This window comes from Centruroides sculpturatus, unplaced genomic scaffold (assembly GCF_000671375.1).
Source record: "Centruroides sculpturatus isolate CEXI.00-Female unplaced genomic scaffold, Cexi_2.0 scaffold120, whole genome shotgun sequence".
NCBI lineage: Eukaryota > Metazoa > Arthropoda > Arachnida > Scorpiones > Buthidae > Centruroides > Centruroides sculpturatus.
The window spans coordinates 668,301-692,129 of NW_019384554.1; the positions used below are offsets into that span (position 1 = coordinate 668,301).

At 26.4% G+C, this 23,829-nt stretch overlaps 1 protein-coding gene across 1 annotated transcript in view; it reads left to right on the forward strand.

The window, feature by feature from the left end:
* Window positions 1-23,829, forward strand: part of LOC111623789 (beta-galactosidase-like) — a 35,661-nt gene that overhangs the window by 3,727 nt on the left and 8,105 nt on the right. The window contains exons 2-13 of the mRNA XM_023366489.1: window positions 2,217-2,386; window positions 4,394-4,544; window positions 4,646-4,709; window positions 6,065-6,159; window positions 6,234-6,414; window positions 8,288-8,292; window positions 12,012-12,181; window positions 14,189-14,339; window positions 14,441-14,504; window positions 15,860-15,954; window positions 16,029-16,209; window positions 23,436-23,476. Coding sequence (XP_023222257.1) covers window positions 2,217-2,386; window positions 4,394-4,544; window positions 4,646-4,709; window positions 6,065-6,159; window positions 6,234-6,414; window positions 8,288-8,292; window positions 12,012-12,181; window positions 14,189-14,339; window positions 14,441-14,504; window positions 15,860-15,954; window positions 16,029-16,209; window positions 23,436-23,476 — 1,368 coding nt within the window. The remainder of the gene's footprint in view (window positions 1-2,216; window positions 2,387-4,393; window positions 4,545-4,645; window positions 4,710-6,064; window positions 6,160-6,233; window positions 6,415-8,287; window positions 8,293-12,011; window positions 12,182-14,188; window positions 14,340-14,440; window positions 14,505-15,859; window positions 15,955-16,028; window positions 16,210-23,435; window positions 23,477-23,829) is intronic.

Here is a 23,829-nt window from a genome sequence, read left to right on the forward strand (position 1 = left end):
CGGCCCGCCAAATAATTTTTACGGCCCGCGAGTACATTTTACTATGAATAAATTTATGTTACTAAATTATTATTATTAATATTAAAATTATTTTACTACCGTGTTTCCCCGAAAATAAGACAGTGTCTTATATTAATTTTTGCTCTGAAAAATGCGCTAGGTCTTATTTTCAGGGAATGTCTTATTTTTTCCAGGAAGAAGAATTCACATTTATTATTGAACAAAAAAATTCCCAAATCGAACTTAGACGATAGTGACGTATATCCGGTGTGTCAAACTGTCGTCTTTTTATAGCGTCAACATCGGACTCGCTGACTAATTAGTGCTTACTGAACCGTAGCACTATGCAAATGTCATGTGGTTTATCAACCTTCTTGGCCCCCGAAATGTTTCGTGAAGAAAATATGGCCCGCGGGCTATGATAAGTTGGACAGCGCTGCTTTACATTTATACTTTTTGACTTCATATATTTTTTTTATCATTATGTGCAATTTTTTTCCATTGATTTATAATCTTTTGCATTGTATATAAAGGAAATCTTATGAATATTCTATGTTGTAATTGCTCAAAATGACAAAATCATATACTGCACAATTATTGTGTATTATCAGATGTATAATTTATAATTTCATAAAGAAACAATTATAAATTTTTTAACAGTGTTAGGCTAATAATTTTGATAACACAAAACTCACTTTTCAATGTTATAAATAAGAATAAAATTTATTCTTCTACATTTATAAAAAATAAGATAAAATAGTTATAATGGGTAGGCAAGCAAAAGTTCAGTGGGAGCTGAAATGTAGGTTTTGCAAAATGCATAGGAGTGGCAGTTCTGTACTTTTTTATTTTGTACCACAATTTTATTATATAATATAAATATAGTATAAAACAAATATTGAATTTTTTTAATAAAATATTTCCACAAAATTGTGGAAATAAAATTGTAAAAATAATAATAAAAAGCAGAAATTAACACTTTCAGCAAGAGCTGCATGCGGCTCTTGGAGCTGCGTTTGCCCATGTCTGAGTTATAATGTTTATGCATTATTTTAAATATTATAATAAAATTAAATTTTCTTCTGAATCTACACAAAATAATTGCAAATGATTATATTTGGAGTAGCTGATTGTCATTTTTAATCATCACTTTACCTAATTTTTGTATATTAAATTAAATGCTAATAAATTTATTTACATACATATGTATACATACAGAGGTAAGTATTGGTCAATCAATAATTAATTCATCTCTAACACATCTATTTAATAATAACAGAATACGAAAAACTTTCTAAAGAAATTTTTACATTTGAAAATAATTTATTATCCAACAAAACTGATTCAAATACGATATATAGTAAACCTTCACTAACTTGGACTAAAAGGGAGTGAAAGTTGTCTGAGTTAGTGGGGTGTTTTCCCCAATGAGATAACAAATGAGAAGATAGATATACAGTATAGTAATTTATTGTGATTGGCTTTATACAGAGTTTTAGTGATTTAGTAGGTTATACTGCTGAATTATTACAGAAAATAAGCTCAAAAAATTTCATAACAGTACAATATATAGCAATTTGCAATGTTTAGTAACTTACTAACTACAGTAATATAATACACAGTATCACAAAGACTTCTGGATATCAAAAACACTCATTAATTATAATTATCTTACTGTTAAGAAATTTTAAATTGGTGTACCATTTTTCAAAAGAATCTGTCTGCAATATGCAAAGTTTGAGTTGGTGGGATCTGGGTTCTTATGTGTTTACTGTATAAATTATTTTCTTTAGCTGTAAATATAATCATAAATCTTGTCATGTTTGGTTTCCCTAACTAGCAGCTTTAAGAAAAATAATAAACATGGGGCCAAGTTTTGTTTATTGTAATAATCATAAATCATTTAAAAATTGTGTACGAATATGTAAAAATTTGCCCATTATTTGAAATATAAAATTGATAATTGGCATTGTTTAAATAATAGCTCAATATAAATAATAATTTTATGGATTGTTCTTACTTTAATTATTCAACAATAAAATGTTTTGTTTTTGAAATTGTATATGATGTTAGTCATCAACTTTATAAATTTATTGATTGACAATAAATTTATGTTTTTGATTCTAATATCACAATTCTCTTGTTATACAAAATATAATATATGAAATAGTGGGTTTAAATTTATAATAAATTATAATTGAACTATTACATTTCAGGTTAGTGGTAGCAGATCATTTACTATTGATTACGATAATAATTGTTTTTTGAAAGATGGAAAGCCTTTTCGTTATGTTTCGGGATCCATGCATTACTTTAGAGTACCATCATCATTATGGGAAGACAGAATGTTGAAAATGAAAGCAGCTGGTCTGAATGCTCTACAAACGTGAGAAATGTTTTTTAATTTTAAAAATTCTCTCTCTTGAATTGTGATTTTATATTTTATATTTATGCTATACTTTGTATAACTGTAGCTCTTAAATAGAATGTTTAAATGTTTATATACTGAAATGTGCTGACATATACAACTTTATATTAAATAGAACTAATGTAAAAATATTTGCAAGATTATAGATGTCAAAGAATTTAAGGATAAAACATTTTTCAAGATCTTTCATTTCAGCTTCAAAATCCCTAACTGTGGGAATGTGTTCCTCCATCTTTCACCCATGTCCATGGTAAATTTCCTGTAACTCTCCACCCGCATGACAGTAGTAACCTTTCCCACTCCAGATGAGATCAGATCTGACTAGAATAAATAAATAAGGAACAACTATAATGAAGAATAACTTATGAAATGCACAATAGACAGGCATAATGTATAAAATAGTGTTTATTTTATTTATTTTATAGCTTTGATTTTTTTTACAAAAATCAGGTTTCTTTTTGTTTCTAGTCTGTTTGATCTGATGACAGGATGTTTGATTCCAAAAAATGTTTTATCTCACATAAATTACTTATTAATTGTAACAATTTCATGATTACATAATTATTTAAAGTAAAATCTCACTATATAAAGTATTTATTTATTTAAAATCCTTTAACTAAAAACAAGAATCACAATAATAGGTGAGAATTTTAGTTAAAAAGATTTTAAATAAATATTCTGTATAGCGAGATTTTAATTTGAATAGTTAAATTCTTGAACTCCTTTACCTATTTTAGCATTTTTACTATTCTTATTTACATAGCAATCTTTTTTACAGTAGTAGTGTAGTTTTTCTATACGTGGGAATAATAATATCGTAAAAATTACAAAATAAAGAACTGATTTTTCAATTTTTTACTATCACATCCTTGATTGGTTTTTAAATTCTTATAATGTTTCATAAAAAATATGTTTGAAATTTAAATCTGATTTATTAAATTTATATAAGAAGTAACATTTATGAATAATAGTTTTGGTGAAATTTATATTAGCAATAATGTTCATAACTATGTTAAGTTTTATTTGCTGTTCATTTTTGCCTATTTTTAGTGATTATGTAAGGAAGAGACAAACAAATGTGCATAAAATATTTGTCATTATAATGTATGAACAAAAATTTTATGTAGGTTATAATAATAAGGGAAAACATAATGCATGTACAGTTTTATTTTCTTTTTGGAGTTCAAATGAATATCTTTCTTAAGAGATCTTTCTTAATTCTTTAAGGGAAATATTATACTTGTTTGGTGTTAAGTCTTTCAAGAGATAACTTGTTAACTTTTAATGCTTGTAATATTATAAGTTCTATAGGAAAATCTTTAAGTCTAATATCTAAATCAAATGAAGGTTGTTTAACATTTGATTACTATATATGTATATGTATTTTATTTTACAGTTAAACTACACTGTATATAAAATACTTTTGTACTTTTTTATTATATTAATAAAAGTTAAACATTCATTAATTTGCATAAAGTTTCATTCGTCACTGATTTAAAAATCAACAAGGAAAAATAGCTAAAATTATAAACATGATCACAGCTATAATCCAGCATATTATTAGATTTAAAAAAAGGAATAGATTTTCTAAAAGATTAGAATTTGTTTTTATTTCTTTTTAAATTCATATAATGAAGGATGAATCTACAAAAAAGTAGAGAGATAAAAAATAAATCCTTCTAACATATGTAACATATGGCAACATATGTAATTAAATGATATATATGAAGTAAGTATTAAAGAATCATAATAAAATAATTATCATAAATATATCGTAAGAAAAAACTTTATGTGAATTAAAATATAGAAAATAGGATAAAATAACATCATCTAACATTTATATAAGAATTTAGAAATGGATTTTTCATTTTGGGAAGATATTTTATATACAAATGAATTAATGGTTTAATTTTTGTTCTGTTTAAACAAAATTAAACTAAATGATATGATTTCTTTTAATTATAGATATATTGAATGGAATTCTCATGAACCTGAGCCAGGAACTTATATTTTTGAAGATAATTATGATATTGTAAATTATATTCAAACAGCTGGTAAAGTCGGTTTATTAGTGATTCTAAGACCTGGACCATTTATTGATGCAGAAAGAGAAATGGTCTGTATTGAATATCCTTTTAATTATATTTTGATATATAAAAGTATATTTATAATTACATTAAATCTTAGTCTATTGTTATACTAATTAATATTTTATAGGGTGGCTTACCATATTGGTTATTAAAAGTCAAGCCTGATATGCAACTAAGAACAAGTGACGCAGGTTTGCTTTATAATTTATAATAATATACAATACTATACACAGATAGTTTTATGAATCATATACAATATGTTTATAAACTGAATTTAGATTATTGAATAAATAATTTCAATTAATAATTAATAAATTAAAAAATAAATGGACTGTGTCCAAATTAAACTCATTGACTCATTCATAGAAGTAAAAGAATTTAATTATTTTTCAAAATAATGATAATGTAGCCAAATATTTCTACAACAATATTTAGCAGAAATGAATGATTGCAGAAAGAAAACTGCTAAATGATAAAATTTTAATTATCATACATTTGATTATTGAAATCTTTTTATATCAGTGTTCAATAATCTATCTTAAAATGATTAATATATAATTTAAATTTGGATATTAATTTATAATAGTTGCTGGTGTATAAGTCAACCTCAAGATTTTCAGCTCAAAATTCTAGTTTAGATTTGTCATAGGTTTGGAAGTTGCATAAGCTGACATCCAAATATGCATGTGATTAAAGTCTATAATAAAATCACAGATTTTTTTTTTAATTGACACACTAATAGTAATAGTTTTTCAATAAATATATATTTTGTAATTCATATGAAAAGCAATCCGGGCAACAGGATACAAATAGAACACCATTACAAATATTCAGTTATCTTAAGTGTAATAAAGATTTTATTATCAGGTCTACCAATAGTTATTGGAAGTGTTGATTAAGTAATCAACACTTCCAATAAAATATTAATAGTTTACACAGCATAGGATTACAGAATACAATAATAAAATACTTTAGTATGCCTTTGCTTATGCTGGACTTTTGGAAACAGCATATAATATATTGTTCATTTATACTGAATTTTTATTATTATAATTTCTATATTAAGAAGTTAACTTTAAACATGAGTTTTAGTTAGAAATATTTGCAGAGGTCTGCTGGAGTTAAAGCGGAGAACATCCATTGTCAAGAGTGCCATTCAACTTGTTCAAAAGAAACATGTTTACATATTATTAATATGTTTGTTTCTTTTAAATATTTTAAAGTCTATGCAACTGAAAATCATATCAAATAATTTTTTCAAAATTAAATTTTCCTATGCATGTTTATTATTTATTATACTTTTCATATTCAATAATCTTATTAAATAAATAAAAGTGATAAATCATATATTTATGTAATTTCCTGTATGAATTATTTGTACTTAAAATTTAAACATAACTTATTTGAATATCATTCCAACAGTGAAGTTTATATATTTTTAGTTTTCTCTTAAGTTTTATATTTTTTATTTAATACTTTTATAATTAAATAAGTTATTATTAGTAAATATTAATTATCATATTGATTAAATATTATTTTATTATAGATTATTTGTATTATGTCGATCGATGGTTTAATATTCTGTTCCCAAAATTAAAACCACTTTTGTATTCAAATGGAGGTCCTGTAATTTCCATTCAGGTAATTAAATTTGAAATGCTTTATCATAAAAAAAAAGTTATTATTGAAATAATTAAATTAAATATTTCATATAGATAGAAAATGAATATGGTAGTTATTCAGCATGTGATTTTAAATATACAAATCATCTTAGGGATCTATATTTACAACACTTTAACGACAGTGTTATCTTCTTTACAACTGATGGAAGTAGTAGTTCAGATTTGGTTTGTGGAAGAATTAATGGAGTTTTTGCAACTATTGATTTTGGTTCTGGTAAGCTTAATTTTGCTATTAATTAGAAAAAATTATTAATTAAATTCACATACTCAAATCATTTATAAGTTGAAAAAAATTTAAATTTAAAAACACAAATTAAATTAAAAAATGTATTTTATTTAATAATTTTAAGTGTTTTTGTGTTCATCATCAAAATGTATTTTTTTTAGCTATTCAAATCTAAATGATGTGCTATGATTATAGTTGCAAGATCACTCAAAAGATATTAGTTAAATAAATATCTTGCTTAATCCTTAAAAGCAGTTATAACAAGCAATTATCTATTGTGACATCGTCATAATGTCAGACTGCACTTTCAATATTTTAAATCAATTTAAAATATATGCTCTCGATTTTAGTAGTCTTGCCCCTGCACATCGTACTTTTTCTGATAATAACAGAGTCGTGCTGGTCATCTATCTAACTTTGTTCTAGAGAAAATTTTTGAATTAAAATAATGTGACTTCCAGTCCAAACCAGAAGTTTGTATATAGTTAATCAGGGTCTCCTGCCCCTAAGTTTTCCATATTTCTGGTCTTGACTTTTATCTATCTTACTCCATTTTAAATATTAAAGGAAGGACAAACAGATGGATGAATCCAGTGGAAACTTACAGGTCTGCAATTTGAAAATTGCAGCCCAAACATCTGTAAGCTTATTAGTTAAAGCTGATCACCAGATTAGATCAGGCTATATTTGTGATATTATTAATAATTAAAATGTTATGTAATTTGGTCTAGAGAATTTATTGATGCAGAAAGAGAAATGGTCTGTATTGAATATCCTTTTAATTATATTTTGATATATAAAAGTATATTTATAATTACATGAAATCTTAGTCTATTGTTATACTAATTAATATTTTATAGGGTGGCTTACCATATTGGTTATTAAAAGTCAAGCCTGATATGCAACTAAGAACAAGTGACGCAGGTTTGCTTTATAATTTATAATAATATACAATACTATACACAGATAGTTTTATGAATCATATACAATATGTTTATAAACTGAATTTAGATTATTGAATAAATAATTTCAATTAATAATTAATAAATTAAAAAATAAATGGACTGTGTCCAAATTAAATTCATTGACTNTCTGGTAATCATTTAGCTTTAATATAACTGTCAGACATACAGATGTTTATATTTATAAATACAGAGACATAGCTGGTTGAGTGTCATAGTGGGAGTTATTGGTCATTATTGCTGAGTTATCTCCAGTCAATGCTGTGAGTAACCAGTGTAGTTATATCTAAATTAATAGTTCTGAAAGTGAAGATTGGACAGAGGTCAGGGTAGCGTAACTGGCAATGCAACTGTACAGTGAGTGGGAGTTTGCAGGTTCAAGTCTCACTCTAGGTCAATTCTTTTCTTCCAGAACTTTCTAAATTAATTATAATTATTAAATTTAATAAGAGATTGCACCTAATACCTAAGTCTAGGCCAAATTATTTAAGTGTTCTAATTATTAATAGTAGCAGTAATATAGCCTGATCTAATCTGGCAATCATTTAGCTTTAACTTGAAAGCAGTGTTTGTGTATACTTTTTGTGCATAATACGAGTAACAGAAAAATGAAATGTCAATCTTTTTACTCTAAAATATCATTGCTGTCGGTTATATATCGGTTAATTGGAAATTAAAATTAATTATAAAATTATTTTTTGAGTAAAAAATATATTACTTGAAATGAACGTCTATAGTTCAGAATTTTGTATTAGCATTTTTAAAGTGAAATAATAACATATCATTAAATGTAAAGTTCAATAAATTTTAGTAAACTTTAAAATCTATCTTGTCTCCATGTTGAATGATATGATAATATAATTAAAATTTTTGCATAATTTCTGTTAATATTTTTATAGATCTTGTAATTCACTCAATTTGTCTATACTTCCTTTTGAACTAAGAAAGAATTATCCATTTCTTTTGAAAAAAAGCAGAGGACCAGGCATGTGTACAGGATTTTTAAAAGGGTGTGGTTTTAAAGAAAAACATTATATTTTCATAGGTTAATTTATTAATTTTTACAGTTCAATACAGTAATTAAAGTATATTTATTTAAAGACATCTAGAGAGATGTCTACTGGATGTAATAGACAAAACTCAATAATACTATCAAAGCATGCAGAAGTGATAATCATAAAAACTTCTAGTTTAAGATCCCACCACCAGAAATCAATGTGGTGCTGTCCAATACCTCGTTCCCCATACATTAACCTGTGGGTTTTGGTTGGGGTCATCTAAAAAGTGTCATGAATTAGATTAAGGTTCCTAACCATACTGTTTTAAAAGACAGAATAAAATTGCACATGAATAACATTACAGATCAGTTGTGTTCTGCACAATGTTCACCATTTGTAAGTTCTAATAGACAATAATGGAGTCTACACTGAGGAATTTCCATTCCATCACTAATGTTACTAATGTACTGTAGTCTGTTTGAGGTTTATGTAAAGTTCATGTAATAAAAATTGTTTTTTTCATGTCCAGTCTCCTTGAATTTGTTTTCTCAAGACCAAAAACATAGGCTAGCATGTGCAAACATCTGTTTATACATATCAGCCCATCAACAATTGTCATAAAAGCACACCTGTCATGATTTTACTTATTTCACAGCCCCATAAAGGTGGATTATGTATTCATTAGCAAGATTTGACAAGCAAGATTAAAGATTTTTCTGGTATATCATTGGAATAAGAGTAGATTAAAGTTTGTAAAAGCACACATTTATTCTAATATTTCACATTTTTAAAATCTAGATACTATTCCATATAATTTGTAATTGTTATTGTGTCCATATGTTTTTGTAATGTCTGTTTTGAAACTAAATTTCTTTTTATGAGGATCACTTCTGCATCTCCTGGATAATATTTTTACCAAGTTTGATCCAATTATATCTGGTAGATGTCTCTCTATGTCTCTCTTAATAGGGATACTTTAATTATGATTATCCTGTACGCGGTACATAGAGTAATGCAGAATAGTGGGCTAAGGAGGAACTAAACAGATGAAAACAGAACAAAAAAAATTGCAATTAATTAATATTTATTTTGTATTTTAACAAGTCTTCATTTAATGCAATTGATAGGGTCTTGGAAACTGTAACATTCATTACGTGAAACAATATGCAACAAAACCAACTTTAACATAGGATAAATGATGTAATTCAGTTATTATTATTCTAACAGGATCAATGTTTGCAACCATGTTTGTTTTTTACCTCATAGGATCAGTTTTATGGTTTATAAAGTAAATTCAACAATCATAATTGTGAAAGATTACAAACTTACTTGTTTCCTTCCTCTATGACAGTGTTTTTCAACCTGTGGGTCGCGACCCCCAGAGGGATCGCAAAGCCTTACACGGGGGTCACGGGTAAAAGAAAAAGACAAGTGTTTGTAGGTCCTACACTACATTAAAAAACTACAATTTTATCACCAAGGCTGTACGTGTTTATTTTACAGTAAAATTGGTTTTTTGATCGATTGTTAGGTCTCAACCATGGGCATAGCCAGGGAGGGACCTGGGTGGATACGGCCCACCCCAGAAAATCATAGCCGCAAAAGTGTTGAGCTGATTTGCAAAAAGAAATAAAAAGTAGAAAAGTAGAATCTGAAAATTTTGATCCTAAAAAAAAAAAAAAGGTCAACAGGTCCCTGTGCCTAATGTTATAATTAAAGGAAGTTTCATACCTTACGTGTGTTAAGTTATTGTCGATTCTCCTGAAACTTTCGTTTTAATCAGCAATAATCTGTCTCAACAGAAAGAAAACTAAATACATAGTTTTTAAAATCACTGATACAGTTATAATATGGCCCTAGGGGGGGTTGCCAGAATTTTTTAAGTTGTAAAGGGGTTGCGTATTCAAGAAGGTTGAAAAACACTGCTCTATGACATTATAACAAAATGATGTTAAGTGAGATCTTGCTGTATTTTTTTTTATTTAATTTCTTCTCCAATGGGAGGGGTTAAATGGTTAAACCTGCAAAAACTCCCATGCGCATGGTCTTGCAGTGGACTAAACATTATAATTAGTTATAAAGATCTGAATTTATATCTGTATTTAGGTTGTTGTTTAGAATAGCTTCTGACAAAACCTATGCTATGATTTTCAACAGGATTATCAGAAATTAATAAAAATTGACTGTGTGCTTAAGCAATTGGATAAGTGAAATTAAAAGATGATCTGAACTATGAGTTTCTTAGACATTATTTCTATAAAATTTATAAAGTTGAAGTATAAAAGTGTTGAATGACAAGCAAGATTAAAGATTTTTCTGTTATATCATTCGAAAGAGCAGATTAAAGATTGTGTAAAAGCACACATTGATTAATTAATAGCTTTTTTAATATATCAATTTAATATTTTGTATTTTTTAAATCTAGATGCTATTCCATATAATTTATAATTGTTATTGTTTTCATATTTTTTNAATAAAATTAAATTTTCTTCTGAATCTACACAAAATAATTGCAAATGATTATATTTGGAGTAGCTGATTGTCATTTTTAATCATCACTTTACGTAATTTTTGTATATTAAATTAAATGCTAATAAATTTATTTACGTACATATGTATACATACAGAGGTAAGTATTGGTCAATCAATAATTAATTCATCTCTAACACATCTATTTAATAATAACAGAATACGAAAAACTTTCTAAAGAAATTTTTACATTTGAAAATAATTTATTATCCAACAAAACTGATTCAAATACGATATGTAGTAAACCTTCACTAACTTGGACTAAAAGGGAGTGAAAGTTGTCTGAGTTAGTGGGGTGTTTTCCCCAATGAGATAACAAATGAGAAGATAGATATACAGTATAGTAATTTATTGTGATTGGCTTTATACAGAGTTTTAGTGATTTAGTAGGTTATACTGCTGAATTATTACAGAAAATAAGCTCAAAAAATTTCATAACAGTACAATATATAGCAATTTGCAATGTTTAGTAACTTACTAACTACAGTAATATAATACACAGTATCACAAAGACTTCTGGATATCAAAAACACTCATTAATTATAATTATCTTACTGTTAAGAAATTTTAAATTGCTGTACCATTTTTCAAAAGAATCTGTCTGCAATATGCAAAGTTTGAGTTGGTGGGATCTGGGTTCTTATGTGTTTACTGTATAAATTATTTTCTTTAGCTGTAAATATAATCATAAATCTTGTCATGTTTGGTTTCCCTAACTAGCAGCTTTAAGAAAAATAATAAACATGGGGCCAAGTTTTGTTTATTGTAATAATCATAAATCATTTAAAAATTGTGTACGAATATGTAAAAATTTGCCCATTATTTGAAATATAAAATTGATAATTGGCATTGTTTAAATAATAGCTCAATATAAATAATAATTTTATGGATTGTTCTTACTTTAATTATTCAACAATAAAATGTTTTGTTTTTGAAATTGTATATGATGTTAGTCATCAACTTTATAAATTTATTGATTGACAATAAATTTATGTTTTTGATTCTAATATCACAATTCTCTTGTTATACAAAATATAATATATGAAATAGTGGGTTTAAATTTATAATAAATTATAATTGAACTATTACATTTCAGGTTAGTGGTAGCAGATCATTTACTATTGATTACGATAATAATTGTTTTTTGAAAGATGGAAAGCCTTTTCGTTATGTTTCGGGATCCATGCATTACTTTAGAGTACCATCATCATTATGGGAAGACAGAATGTTGAAAATGAAAGCAGCTGGTCTGAATGCTCTACAAACGTGAGAAATGTTTTTTAATTTTAAAAATTCTCTCTCTTGAATTGTGATTTTATATTTTATATTTATGCTATACTTTGTATAACTGTAGCTCTTAAATAGAATGTTTAAATGTTTATATACTGAAATGTGCTGACATATACAACTTTATATTAAATAGAACTAATGTAAAAATATTTGCAAGATTATAGATGTCAAAGAATTTAAGGATAAAACATTTTTCAAGATCTTTCATTTCAGCTTCAAAATCCCTAACTGTGGGAATGTGTTCCTCCATCTTTCACCCATGTCCATGGTAAATTTCCTGTAACTCTCCACCCGCATGACAGTAGTAACCTTTCCCACTCCAGATGAGATCAGATCTGACTAGAATAAATAAATAAGGAACAACTATAATGAAGAATAACTTATGAAATGCACAATAGACAGGCATAATGTATAAAATAGTGTTTATTTTATTTATTTTATAGCTTTGATTTTTTTTACAAAAATCAGGTTTCTTTTTGTTTCTAGTCTGTTTGATCTGATGACAGGATGTTTGATTCCAAAAAATGTTTTATCTCACATAAATTACTTATTAATTGTAACAATTTCATGATTACATAATTATTTAAAGTAAAATCTCACTATATAAAGTATTTATTTATTTAAAATCCTTTAACTAAAAACAAGAATCACAATAATAGGTGAGAATTTTAGTTAAAAAGATTTTAAATAAATATTCTGTATAGCGAGATTTTAATTTGAATAGTTAAATTCTTGAACTCCTTTACCTATTTTAGCATTTTTACTATTCTTATTTACATAGCAATCTTTTTTACAGTAGTAGTGTAGTTTTTCTATACGTGGGAATAATAATATCGTAAAAATTACAAAATAAAGAACTGATTTTTCAATTTTTTACTATCACATCCTTGATTGGTTTTTAAATTCTTATAATGTTTCATAAAAAATATGTTTGAAATTTAAATCTGATTTATTAAATTTATATAAGAAGTAACATTTATGAATAATAGTTTTGGTGAAATTTATATTAGCAATAATGTTCATAACTATGTTAAGTTTTATTTGCTGTTCATTTTTGCCTATTTTTAGTGATTATGTAAGGAAGAGACAAACAAATGTGCATAAAATATTTGTCATTATAATGTATGAACAAAAATTTTATGTAGGTTATAATAATAAGGGAAAACATAATGCATGTACAGTTTTATTTTCTTTTTGGAGTTCAAATGAATATCTTTCTTAAGAGATCTTTCTTAATTCTTTAAGGGAAATATTATACTTGTTTGGTGTTAAGTCTTTCAAGAGATAACTTGTTAACTTTTAATGCTTGTAATATTATAAGTTCTATAGGAAAATCTTTAAGTCTAATATCTAAATCAAATGAAGGTTGTTTAACATTTGATTACTATATATGTATATGTATTTTATTTTACAGTTAAACTACACTGTATATAAAATACTTTTGTACTTTTTTATTATATTAATAAAAGTTAAACATTCATTAATTTGCATAAAGTTTCATTCGTCACTGATTTAAAAATCAACAAGGAAAAATAGCTAAAATTATAAACATGATCACAGCTATAATCCAGCATATTATTAGATTTAAAAAAAGGAATAGATTTTCTAAAAGATTAGAATTTGTTTTTATTTATTTTTAAATTCATATAATGAAGGATGAATCTACAAAAAAGTAGAGAGATAAAAAATAAATCCTTCTAACATATGTAACATATGGCAACATATGTAATTAAATGATATATATGAAGTAAGTATTAAAGAATCATAATAAAATAATTATCATAAATATATCGTAAGAAAAAACTTTATGTGAATTAAAATATAGAAAATAGGATAAAATAACATCATCTAACATTTATATAAGAATTTAGAAATGGATTTTTCATTTTGGGAAGATATTTTATATACAAATGAATTAATGGTTTAATTTTTGTTCTGTTTAAACAAAATTAAACTAAATGATATGATTTCTTTTAATTATAGATATATTGAATGGAATTCTCATGAACCTGAGCCAGGAACTTATATTTTTGAAGATAATTATGATATTGTAAATTATATTCAAACAGCTGGTAAAGTCGGTTTATTAGTGATTCTAAGACCTGGACCATTTATTGATGCAGAAAGAGAAATGGTCTGTATTGAATATCCTTTTAATTATATTTTGATATATAAAAGTATATTTATAATTACATGAAATCTTAGTCTATTGTTATACTAATTAATATTTTATAGGGTGGCTTACCATATTGGTTATTAAAAGTCAAGCCTGATATGCAACTAAGAACAAGTGACGCAGGTTTGCTTTATAATTTATAATAATATACAATACTATACACAGATAGTTTTATGAATCATATACAATATGTTTATAAACTGAATTTAGATTATTGAATAAATAATTTCAATTAATAATTAATAAATTAAAAAATAAATGGACTGTGTCCAAATTAAATTCATTGACTCATTCATAGAAGTAAAAGAATTTAATTATTTTTCAAAATAATGATAATGTAGCCAAATATTTCTACAACAATATTTAGCAGAAATGAATGATTGCAGAAAGAAAACTGCTAAATGATAAAATTTTAATTATCATACATTTGATTATTGAAATCTTTTTATATCAGTGTTCAATAATCTATCTTAAAATGATTAATATATAATTTAAATTTGGATATTAATTTATAATAGTTGCTGGTGTATAAGTCAACCTCAAGATTTTCAGCTCAAAATTCTAGTTTAGATTTGTCATAGGTTTGGAAGTTGCATAAGCTGACATCCAAATATGCATGTGATTAAAGTCTATAATAAAATCACAGATTTTTTTTTTAATTGACACACTAATAGTAATAGTTTTTCAATAAATATATATTTTGTAATTCATATGAAAAGCAATCCGGGCAACAGGATACAAATAGAACACCATTACAAATATTCAGTTATCTTAAGTGTAATAAAGATTTTATTATCAGGTCTACCAATAGTTATTGGAAGTGTTGATTAAGTAATCAACACTTCCAATAAAATATTAATAGTTTACACAGCATAGGATTACAGAATACAATAATAAAATACTTTAGTATGCCTTTGCTTATGCTGGACTTTTGGAAACAGCATATAATATATTGTTCATTTATACTGAATTTTTATTATTATAATTTCTATATTAAGAAGTTAACTTTAAACATGAGTTTTAGTTAGAAATATTTGCAGAGGTCTGCTGGAGTTAAAGCGGAGAACATCCATTGTCAAGAGTGCCATTCAACTTGTTCAAAAGAAACATGTTTACATATTATTAATATGTTTGTTTCTTTTAAATATTTTAAAGTCTATGCAACTGAAAATCATATCAAATAATTTTTTCAAAATTAAATTTTCCTATGCATGTTTATTATTTATTATACTTTTCATATTCAATAATCTTATTAAATAAATAAAAGTGATAAATCATATATTTATGTAATTTCATGTATGAATTATTTGTACTTAAAATTTAAACATAACTTATTTGAATATCATTCCAACAGTGAAGTTTATATATTTTTAGTTTTCTCTTAAGTTTTATATTTTTTATTTAATACTTTTATAATTAAATAAGTTATTATTAGTAAATATTAATTATCATATTGATTAAATATTATTTTATTATAGATTATTTGTATTATGTCGATCGATGGTTTAATATTCTGTTCCCAAAATTAAAACCACTTTTGTATTCAAATGGAGGTCCTGTAATTTCCATTCAGGTAATTAAATTTGAAATGCTTTATCATAAAAAAAAAGTTATTATTGAAATAATTAAATTAAATATTTCATATAGATAGAAAATGAATATGGTAGTTATTCAGCATGTGATTTTAAATATACAAATCATCTTAGGGATCTATATTTACAACACTTTAACGACAGTGTTATCTTCTTTACAACTGATGGAAGTAGTAGTTCAGATTTGGTTTGTGGAAGAATTAATGGAGTTTTTGCAACTATTGATTTTGGTTCTGGTAAGCTTAATTTTGCTATTAATTAGAAAAAATTATTAATTAAATTCACATACTCAAATCATTTATAAGTTGAAAAAAATTTAAATTTAAAAACACAAATTAAATTAAAAAATGTATTTTATTTAATAATTTTAAGTGTTTTTGTGTTCATCATCAAAATGTATTTTTTTTAGCTATTCAAATCTAAATGATGTGCTATGATTATAGTTGCAAGATCACTCAAAAGATATTAGTTAAATAAATATCTTGCTTAATCCTTAAAAGCAGTTATAACAAGCAATTATCTATTGTGACATCGTCATAATGTCAGACTGCACTTTCAATATTTTAAATCAATTTAAAATATATGCTCTCGATTTTAGTAGTCTTGCCCCTGCACATCGTACTTTTTCTGATAATAACAGAGTCGTGCTGGTCATCTATCTAACTTTGTTCTAGAGAAAATTTTTGAATTAAAATAATGTGACTTCCAGTCCAAACCAGAAGTTTGTATATAGTTAATCAGGGTCTCCTGCCCCTAAGTTTTCCATATTTCTGGTCTTGACTTTTATCTATCTTACTCCATTTTAAATATTAAAGGAAGGACAAACAGATGGATGAATCCAGTGGAAACTTACAGGTCTGCAATTTGAAAATTGCAGCCCAAACATCTGTAAGCTTATTAGTTAAAGCTGATCACCAGATTAGATCAGGCTATATTTGTGATATTATTAATAATTAAAATGTTATGTAATTTGGTCTAGAGATGAGCATTAGGTGCAATCTCAATTATAATTATTAAATTTAATAAAATTTAACATTTATTAATTAATTTAGAAAGTTCTGGAAGAAAAGAATTGACCTAGAGTGAGATTTGAACTTGCAAACACCCACTTACTGTGCGGTTGCATTGCCAGTTATGCTATTGAGACTACCAACTGATTTTTGCTTTCAGAACTATTAATTTAGATATAACCATACAGGTTGCTCACAGTGCCAACTGGAGATGACTCAGCACCCATGTCCTATAACTCCCACTATGTTACACAGCTGACTATTGCTTTATTTCGGCATGGTGTATATATACAAATATAAACATCTGGTAATCATTTAGCTTTAATATAACTGTCAGACATACAGATGTTTATATTTATAAATACAGAGACATAGCTGGTTGAGTGTCATAGTGGGAGTTATTGGTCATTATTGCTGAGTTATCTCCAGTCAATGCTGTGAGTAACCAGTGTAGTTATATCTAAATTAATAGTTCTGAAAGTGAAGATTGGACAGAGGTCAGGGTAGCGTAACTGGCAATGCAACTGTACAGTGAGTGGGAGTTTGCAGGTTCAAGTCTCACTCTAGGTCAATTCTTTTCTTCCAGAACTTTCTAAATTAATTATAATTATTAAATTTAATAAGAGATTGCACCTAATACCTAAGTCTAGGCCAAATTATTTAAGTGTTCTAATTATTAATAGTAGCAGTAATATAGCCTGATCTAATCTGGCAATCATTTAGCTTTAACTTGAAAGCAGTGTTTGTGTATACTTTTTGTGCATAATACGAGTAACAGAAAAATGAAATGTCAATCTTTTTACTCTAAAATATCATTGCTGTCGGTTATATATCGGTTAATTGGAAATTAAAATTAATTATAAAATTATTTTTTGAGTAAAAAATATATTACTTGAAATGAACGTCTATAGTTCAGAATTTTGTATTAGCATTTTTAAAGTGAAATAATAACATATCATTAAATGTAAAGTTCAATAAAGTTTAGTAAACTTTAAAATCTATCTTGTCTCCATGTTGAATGATATGATAATATAATTAAAATTTTTGCATAATTTCTGTTAATATTTTTATAGATCTTGTAATTCACTCAATTTGTCTATACTTCCTTTTGAACTAAGAAAGAATTATCCATTTCTTTTGAAAAAAAGCAGAGGACCAGGCATGTGTACAGGATTTTTAAAAGGGTGTGGTTTTAAAGAAAAACATTATATTTTCATAGGTTAATTTATTAATTTTTACAGTTCAATACAGTAATTAAAGTATATTTATTTAAAGACATCTAGAGAGATGTCTACTGGATGTAATAGACAAAACTCAATAATACTATCAAAGCATGCAGAAGTGATAATCATAAAAACTTCTAGTTTAAGATCCCACCACCAGAAATCAATGTGGTGCTGTCCAATACCTCGTTCCCCATACATTAACCTGTGGGTTTTGGTTGGGGTCATCTAAAAAGTGTCATGAATTAGATTAAGGTTCCTAACCATACTGTTTTAAAAGACAGAATAAAATTGCACATGAATAACATTACAGATCAGTTGTGTTCTGCACAATGTTCACCATTTGTAAGTTCTAATAGACAATAATGGAGTCTACACTGAGGAATTTCCATTCCATCACTAATGTTACTAATGTACTGTAGTCTGTTTGAGGTTTATGTAAAGTTCATGTAATAAAAATTGTTTTTTTCATGTCCAGTCTCCTTGAATTTGTTTTCTCAAGACCAAAAACATAGGCTAGCATGTGCAAACATCTGTTTATACATATCAGCCCATCAACAATTGTCATAAAAGCACACCTGTCATGATTTTACTTATTTCACAGCCCCATAAAGGTGGATTATGTATTCATTAGCAAGATTTGACAAGCAAGATTAAAGATTTTTCTGGTATATCATTGGAATAAGAGTAGATTAAAGTTTGTAAAAGCACACATTTATTCTAATATTTCACATTTTTAAAATCTAGATACTATTCCATATAATTTGTAATTGTTATTGTGTCCATATGTTTTTGTAATGTCTGTTTTGAAACTAAATTTCTTTTTATGAGGATCACTTCTGCATCTCCTGGATAATATTTTTACCAAGTTTGATCCAATTATATCTGGTAGATGTCTCTCTATGTCTCTCTTAATAGGGATACTTTAATTATGATTATCCTGTACGCGGTACATAGAGTAATGCAGAATAGTGGGCTAAGGAGGAACTAAACAGATGAAAACAGAACAAAAAAAATTGCAATTAATTAATATTTATTTTGTATTTTAACAAGTCTTCATTTAATGCAATTGATAGGGTCTTGGAAACTGTAACATTCATTACGTGAAACAATATGCAACAAAACCAACTTTAACATAGGATAAATGATGTAATTCAGTTATTATTATTCTAACAGGATCAATGTTTGCAACCATGTTTGTTTTTTACCTCATAGGATCAGTTTTATGGTTTATAAAGTAAATTCAACAATCATAATTGTGAAAGATTACAAACTTACTTGTTTCCTTCCTCTATGACAGTGTTTTTCAACCTGTGGGTCGCGACCCCCAGAGGGATCGCAAAGCCTTACACGGGGGTCACGGGTAAAAGAAAAAGACAAGTGTTTGTAGGTCCTACACTACATTAAAAAACTACAATTTTATCACCAAGGCTGTACGTGTTTATTTTACAGTAAAATTGGTTTTTTGATCGATTGTTAGGTCTCAACCATGGGCATAGCCAGGGAGGNGATATATGCAAATTTGCAAAAACAATAATGGTGTGCTACCACAGTTCACTCTTGTGTTACAATGGAATAGAGACAACTGAATACACTGAAAAGCGACAACACTATGCTAGTTTACACTACAATCAGTGTTGCTGAATCGTTTTCTCGCTGCACCAGAAGTGACACAAAGCGCAACTCACAAAACCTGTGACACAAAGCATGCCTCACTTTCAAACTCTCACAAATTATTTTCAATATTTTACATTAAAATTTCGCGACCCCATGTGGGGTTGCAACCCATAGTTTAAGAAGCCCTGCTATAACGAATACTTACATAATTTTAATCTTTTTTAATACTAATTATGTAGTGTGTCTCAGAAATACACTGATATATATTTTAATGCGAAATATTAACAGAAATAATTACTGTAATTTTGTGTGGATTATGTGAGGCAGTGTATTTTTATTTTAATATTATTGTTTATAGTAAAGAAAAGTAGAAAAGATGCAAAATTAGTCTAATTTTGTTTTACACTTTTTTTAATAACTAATCTTTTTCTTGTGATTCATCTGTTAAAAATTTTTTTAAATATCAAAAAGTACTTAAGAAATATAAACAAACAACTTGAGAAACCTGATTTTTGTTGGATGGAGGTCCAGGTAACAAGTGTAACTGCCAATACATCTGCACAATAAGCAGAAATTGTGGGTTCGAGTCCTGCTCTTGACAGATTCTTTTTTTCCAGAAATTCTAAATTAAAATTTATTTATTACAATTATTAAAATTATCATGAGATGATAGCTTAACCATCTACCTCTAGACAAATTTCTTCATATATAATTATTAACTTAGCCTAATCATAGCTTGATAATTTGGCAAATTGTCTGTCCTTAAGAAATGTTTGTGGAAATATAAGAAACATTTTTACTCTATACTTTTCAGTTATCTAGTTTTTATATTAATTAATTTTTTATTTAATTCTTTATTGTTAAGTGTATAGATTAAAAAATGTTATATTCTAGAATATATTATTATTCAAAAATTTGATTATTATTAATATGTTTTCCTGTATTTTATAGCTATATGTTTCATGGAGGTACATCATTTGGTTTTTCTAATGGTAATTATTTTTTAAAATATTTTTGTATAATTGCTTTGTGTAATTAAAAATGATCCTATAATTGTTCTATTAATATATTAATCAGATAATCAGCCAATGACTGTTGTGATAGAATGCATAATTAATGTATTAAAATCAAAAGTCTTAATAATAAATCTCAAAAAAGAAAAATTATATTTAAACTATAATGAATCACTTTTTAATTATTTAATTATAAAATACTGTAAGCACAATTCCACCAATAAATGTTCTAAATTAAATGCACAGAAACGTATCATTTACGATTACGTAGCAGCATAAATTACAAAGGACAATATTTGAAGTAAAATTTTTAATTTGTAAAAAAAGGAAAGATATAATTTTATAGGAAAAGATTAAAAATTATAATCATAGGTTTTTTGTTTCAGATATTTAATTAATTAATGGCTGATAAAATAGCAGTTTATAGGTACAGTCAAACCTTTATTTTCAAACATAATTCATTCCTAAAAGTTGTTCAAAAACTGATTTTTTTCTAAAACCAAAACAAAATTTCCCATAAGAAACAATATAAAATGGATTATTCTGTTTCTGACCTTTCAACATAAAACTTTTTTTTTTACCTTAGCTATATTTCATGCATAAAAATGCCTACAAATGCAATATAATATTATATTAATAAGTATAAAATATAATATAATATATTAATAAATTTCTGTTATTTCATTTAACATAAGCATGTTTAAACAGGAATTTTTGGATGCCATTTTTATTACATGAATGCCAATTAACATGGTTTTTATTGATTACTTTGATTTAGATTTAACTGTGGCACATACTGAAAAATGGAAATAGTATCTTTTCCACATATGCATTGAAGTCTAATTTAAGTAGAAACATCATCAATGATTTTTGTCATGATGTCTAATGATGTGGGGCAATCTCAGTGCCACTAACTTCTGAATCGGTAGTCCTGTCATTGATTGGTCAGGCCGTCGACTTTCTTTAACATAGGAAGTGTAGGGAGTTGAGCATCTGTCTCTCTCTAACCTTGGCTCTTGCCGAGTAGCTTGTTCGGCAATTGTATGACAAACAGTGCAATTATGAATTTTAAATTCTGTTTGTGAACTGAATTGTTCAAAAAGTGAGGCATCCAAAGACCAGATATGGCAATTGTATTACTGTCTGACTGCAGGTGGGTCCAATTAACAAAGCCGGCGCTTCCTTTGCTTACCCTTGTTTACAAGTCAATACTTTACAAGTGGTATTACCCGACCGCACGTGGGTCCAATTGACAAGGTCGCGCCTCTTTTGTTCCCCTCTGCTAAGAGGTCACTACTTTACAGATTTATTATTTACAACATTTATATCCGAGTGTTTGTATCATTATTTTAAAAGTTTCAATAGTTTCATGCAATACAATACTGTTGAAACTTTTTAAAAATCGAATCATTTCCAATGTTAATTTTGTAAGTATTCATTGTAGGTGTCAACCTATAATGCAGGGCTTCTTAAACTTTTTTTATTCACGACCCCATTTATGATTGTGATTTTTTTCATGACCCAAAAAATATAAAATAAAGATATATGCAAATTTGCAAAAACAATAATGGTGTGCTACCACAGTTCACTCTTGTGTTACAATGGAATAGAGACAACTGAATACACTGAAAAGCGACAACACTATGCTAGTTTACACTACAATCAGTGTTGCTGAATCGTTTTCTCGCTGCACCAGAAGTGACACAAAGCGCAACTCACAAAACCTGTGACACAAAGCATGCCTCACTTTCAAACTCTCACAAATTATTTTCAATATTTTACATTAAAATTTCGCGACCCCATGTGGGGTTGCAACCCATAGTTTAAGAAGCCCTGCTATAACGAATACTTACATAATTTTAATCTTTTTTAATACTAATTATGTAGTGTGTCTCAGAAATACACTGATATATATTTTAATGCGAAATATTAACAGAAATAATTACTGTAATTTTGTGTGGATTATGTGAGGCAGTGTATTTTTATTTTAATATTATTGTTTATAGTAAAGAAAAGTAGAAAAGATGCAAAATTAGTCTAATTTTGTTTTACACTTTTTTTAATAACTAATCTTTTTCTTGTGATTCATCTGTTAAAAATTTTTTTAAATATCAAAAAGTACTTAAGAAATATAAACAAACAACTTGAGAAACCTGATTTTTGTTGGATGGAGGTCCAGGTAACAAGTGTAACTGCCAATACATCTGCACAATAAGCAGAAATTGTGGGTTCGAGTCCTGCTCTTGACAGATTCTTTTTTTCCAGAAATTCTAAATTAAAATTTATTTATTACAATTATTAAAATTATCATGAGATGATAGCTTAACCATCTACCTCTAGACAAATTTCTTCATATATAATTATTAACTTAGCCTAATCATAGCTTGATAATTTGGCAAATTGTCTGTCCTTAAGAAATGTTTGTGGAAATATAAGAAACATTTTTACTCTATACTTTTCAGTTATCTAGTTTTTATATTAATTAATTTTTTATTTAATTCTTTATTGTTAAGTGTATAGATTAAAAAATGTTATATTCTAGAATATATTATTATTCAAAAATTTGATTATTATTAATATGTTTTCCTGTATTTTATAGCTATATGTTTCATGGAGGTACATCATTTGGTTTTTCTAATGGTAATTATTTTTTAAAATATTTTTGTATAATTGCTTTGTGTAATTAAAAATGATCCTATAATTGTTCTATTAATATATTAATCAGATAATCAGCCAATGACTGTTGTGATAGAATGCATAATTAATGTATTAAAATCAAAAGTCTTAATAATAAATCTCAAAAAAGAAAAATTATATTTAAACGATAATGAATCACTTTTTAATTATTTAATTATAAAATACTGTAAGCACAATTCCACCAATAAATGTTCTAAATTAAATGCACAGAAACGTATCATTTACGATTACGTAGCAGCATAAATTACAAAGGACAATATTTGAAGTAAAATTTTTAATTTGTAAAAAAAGGAAAG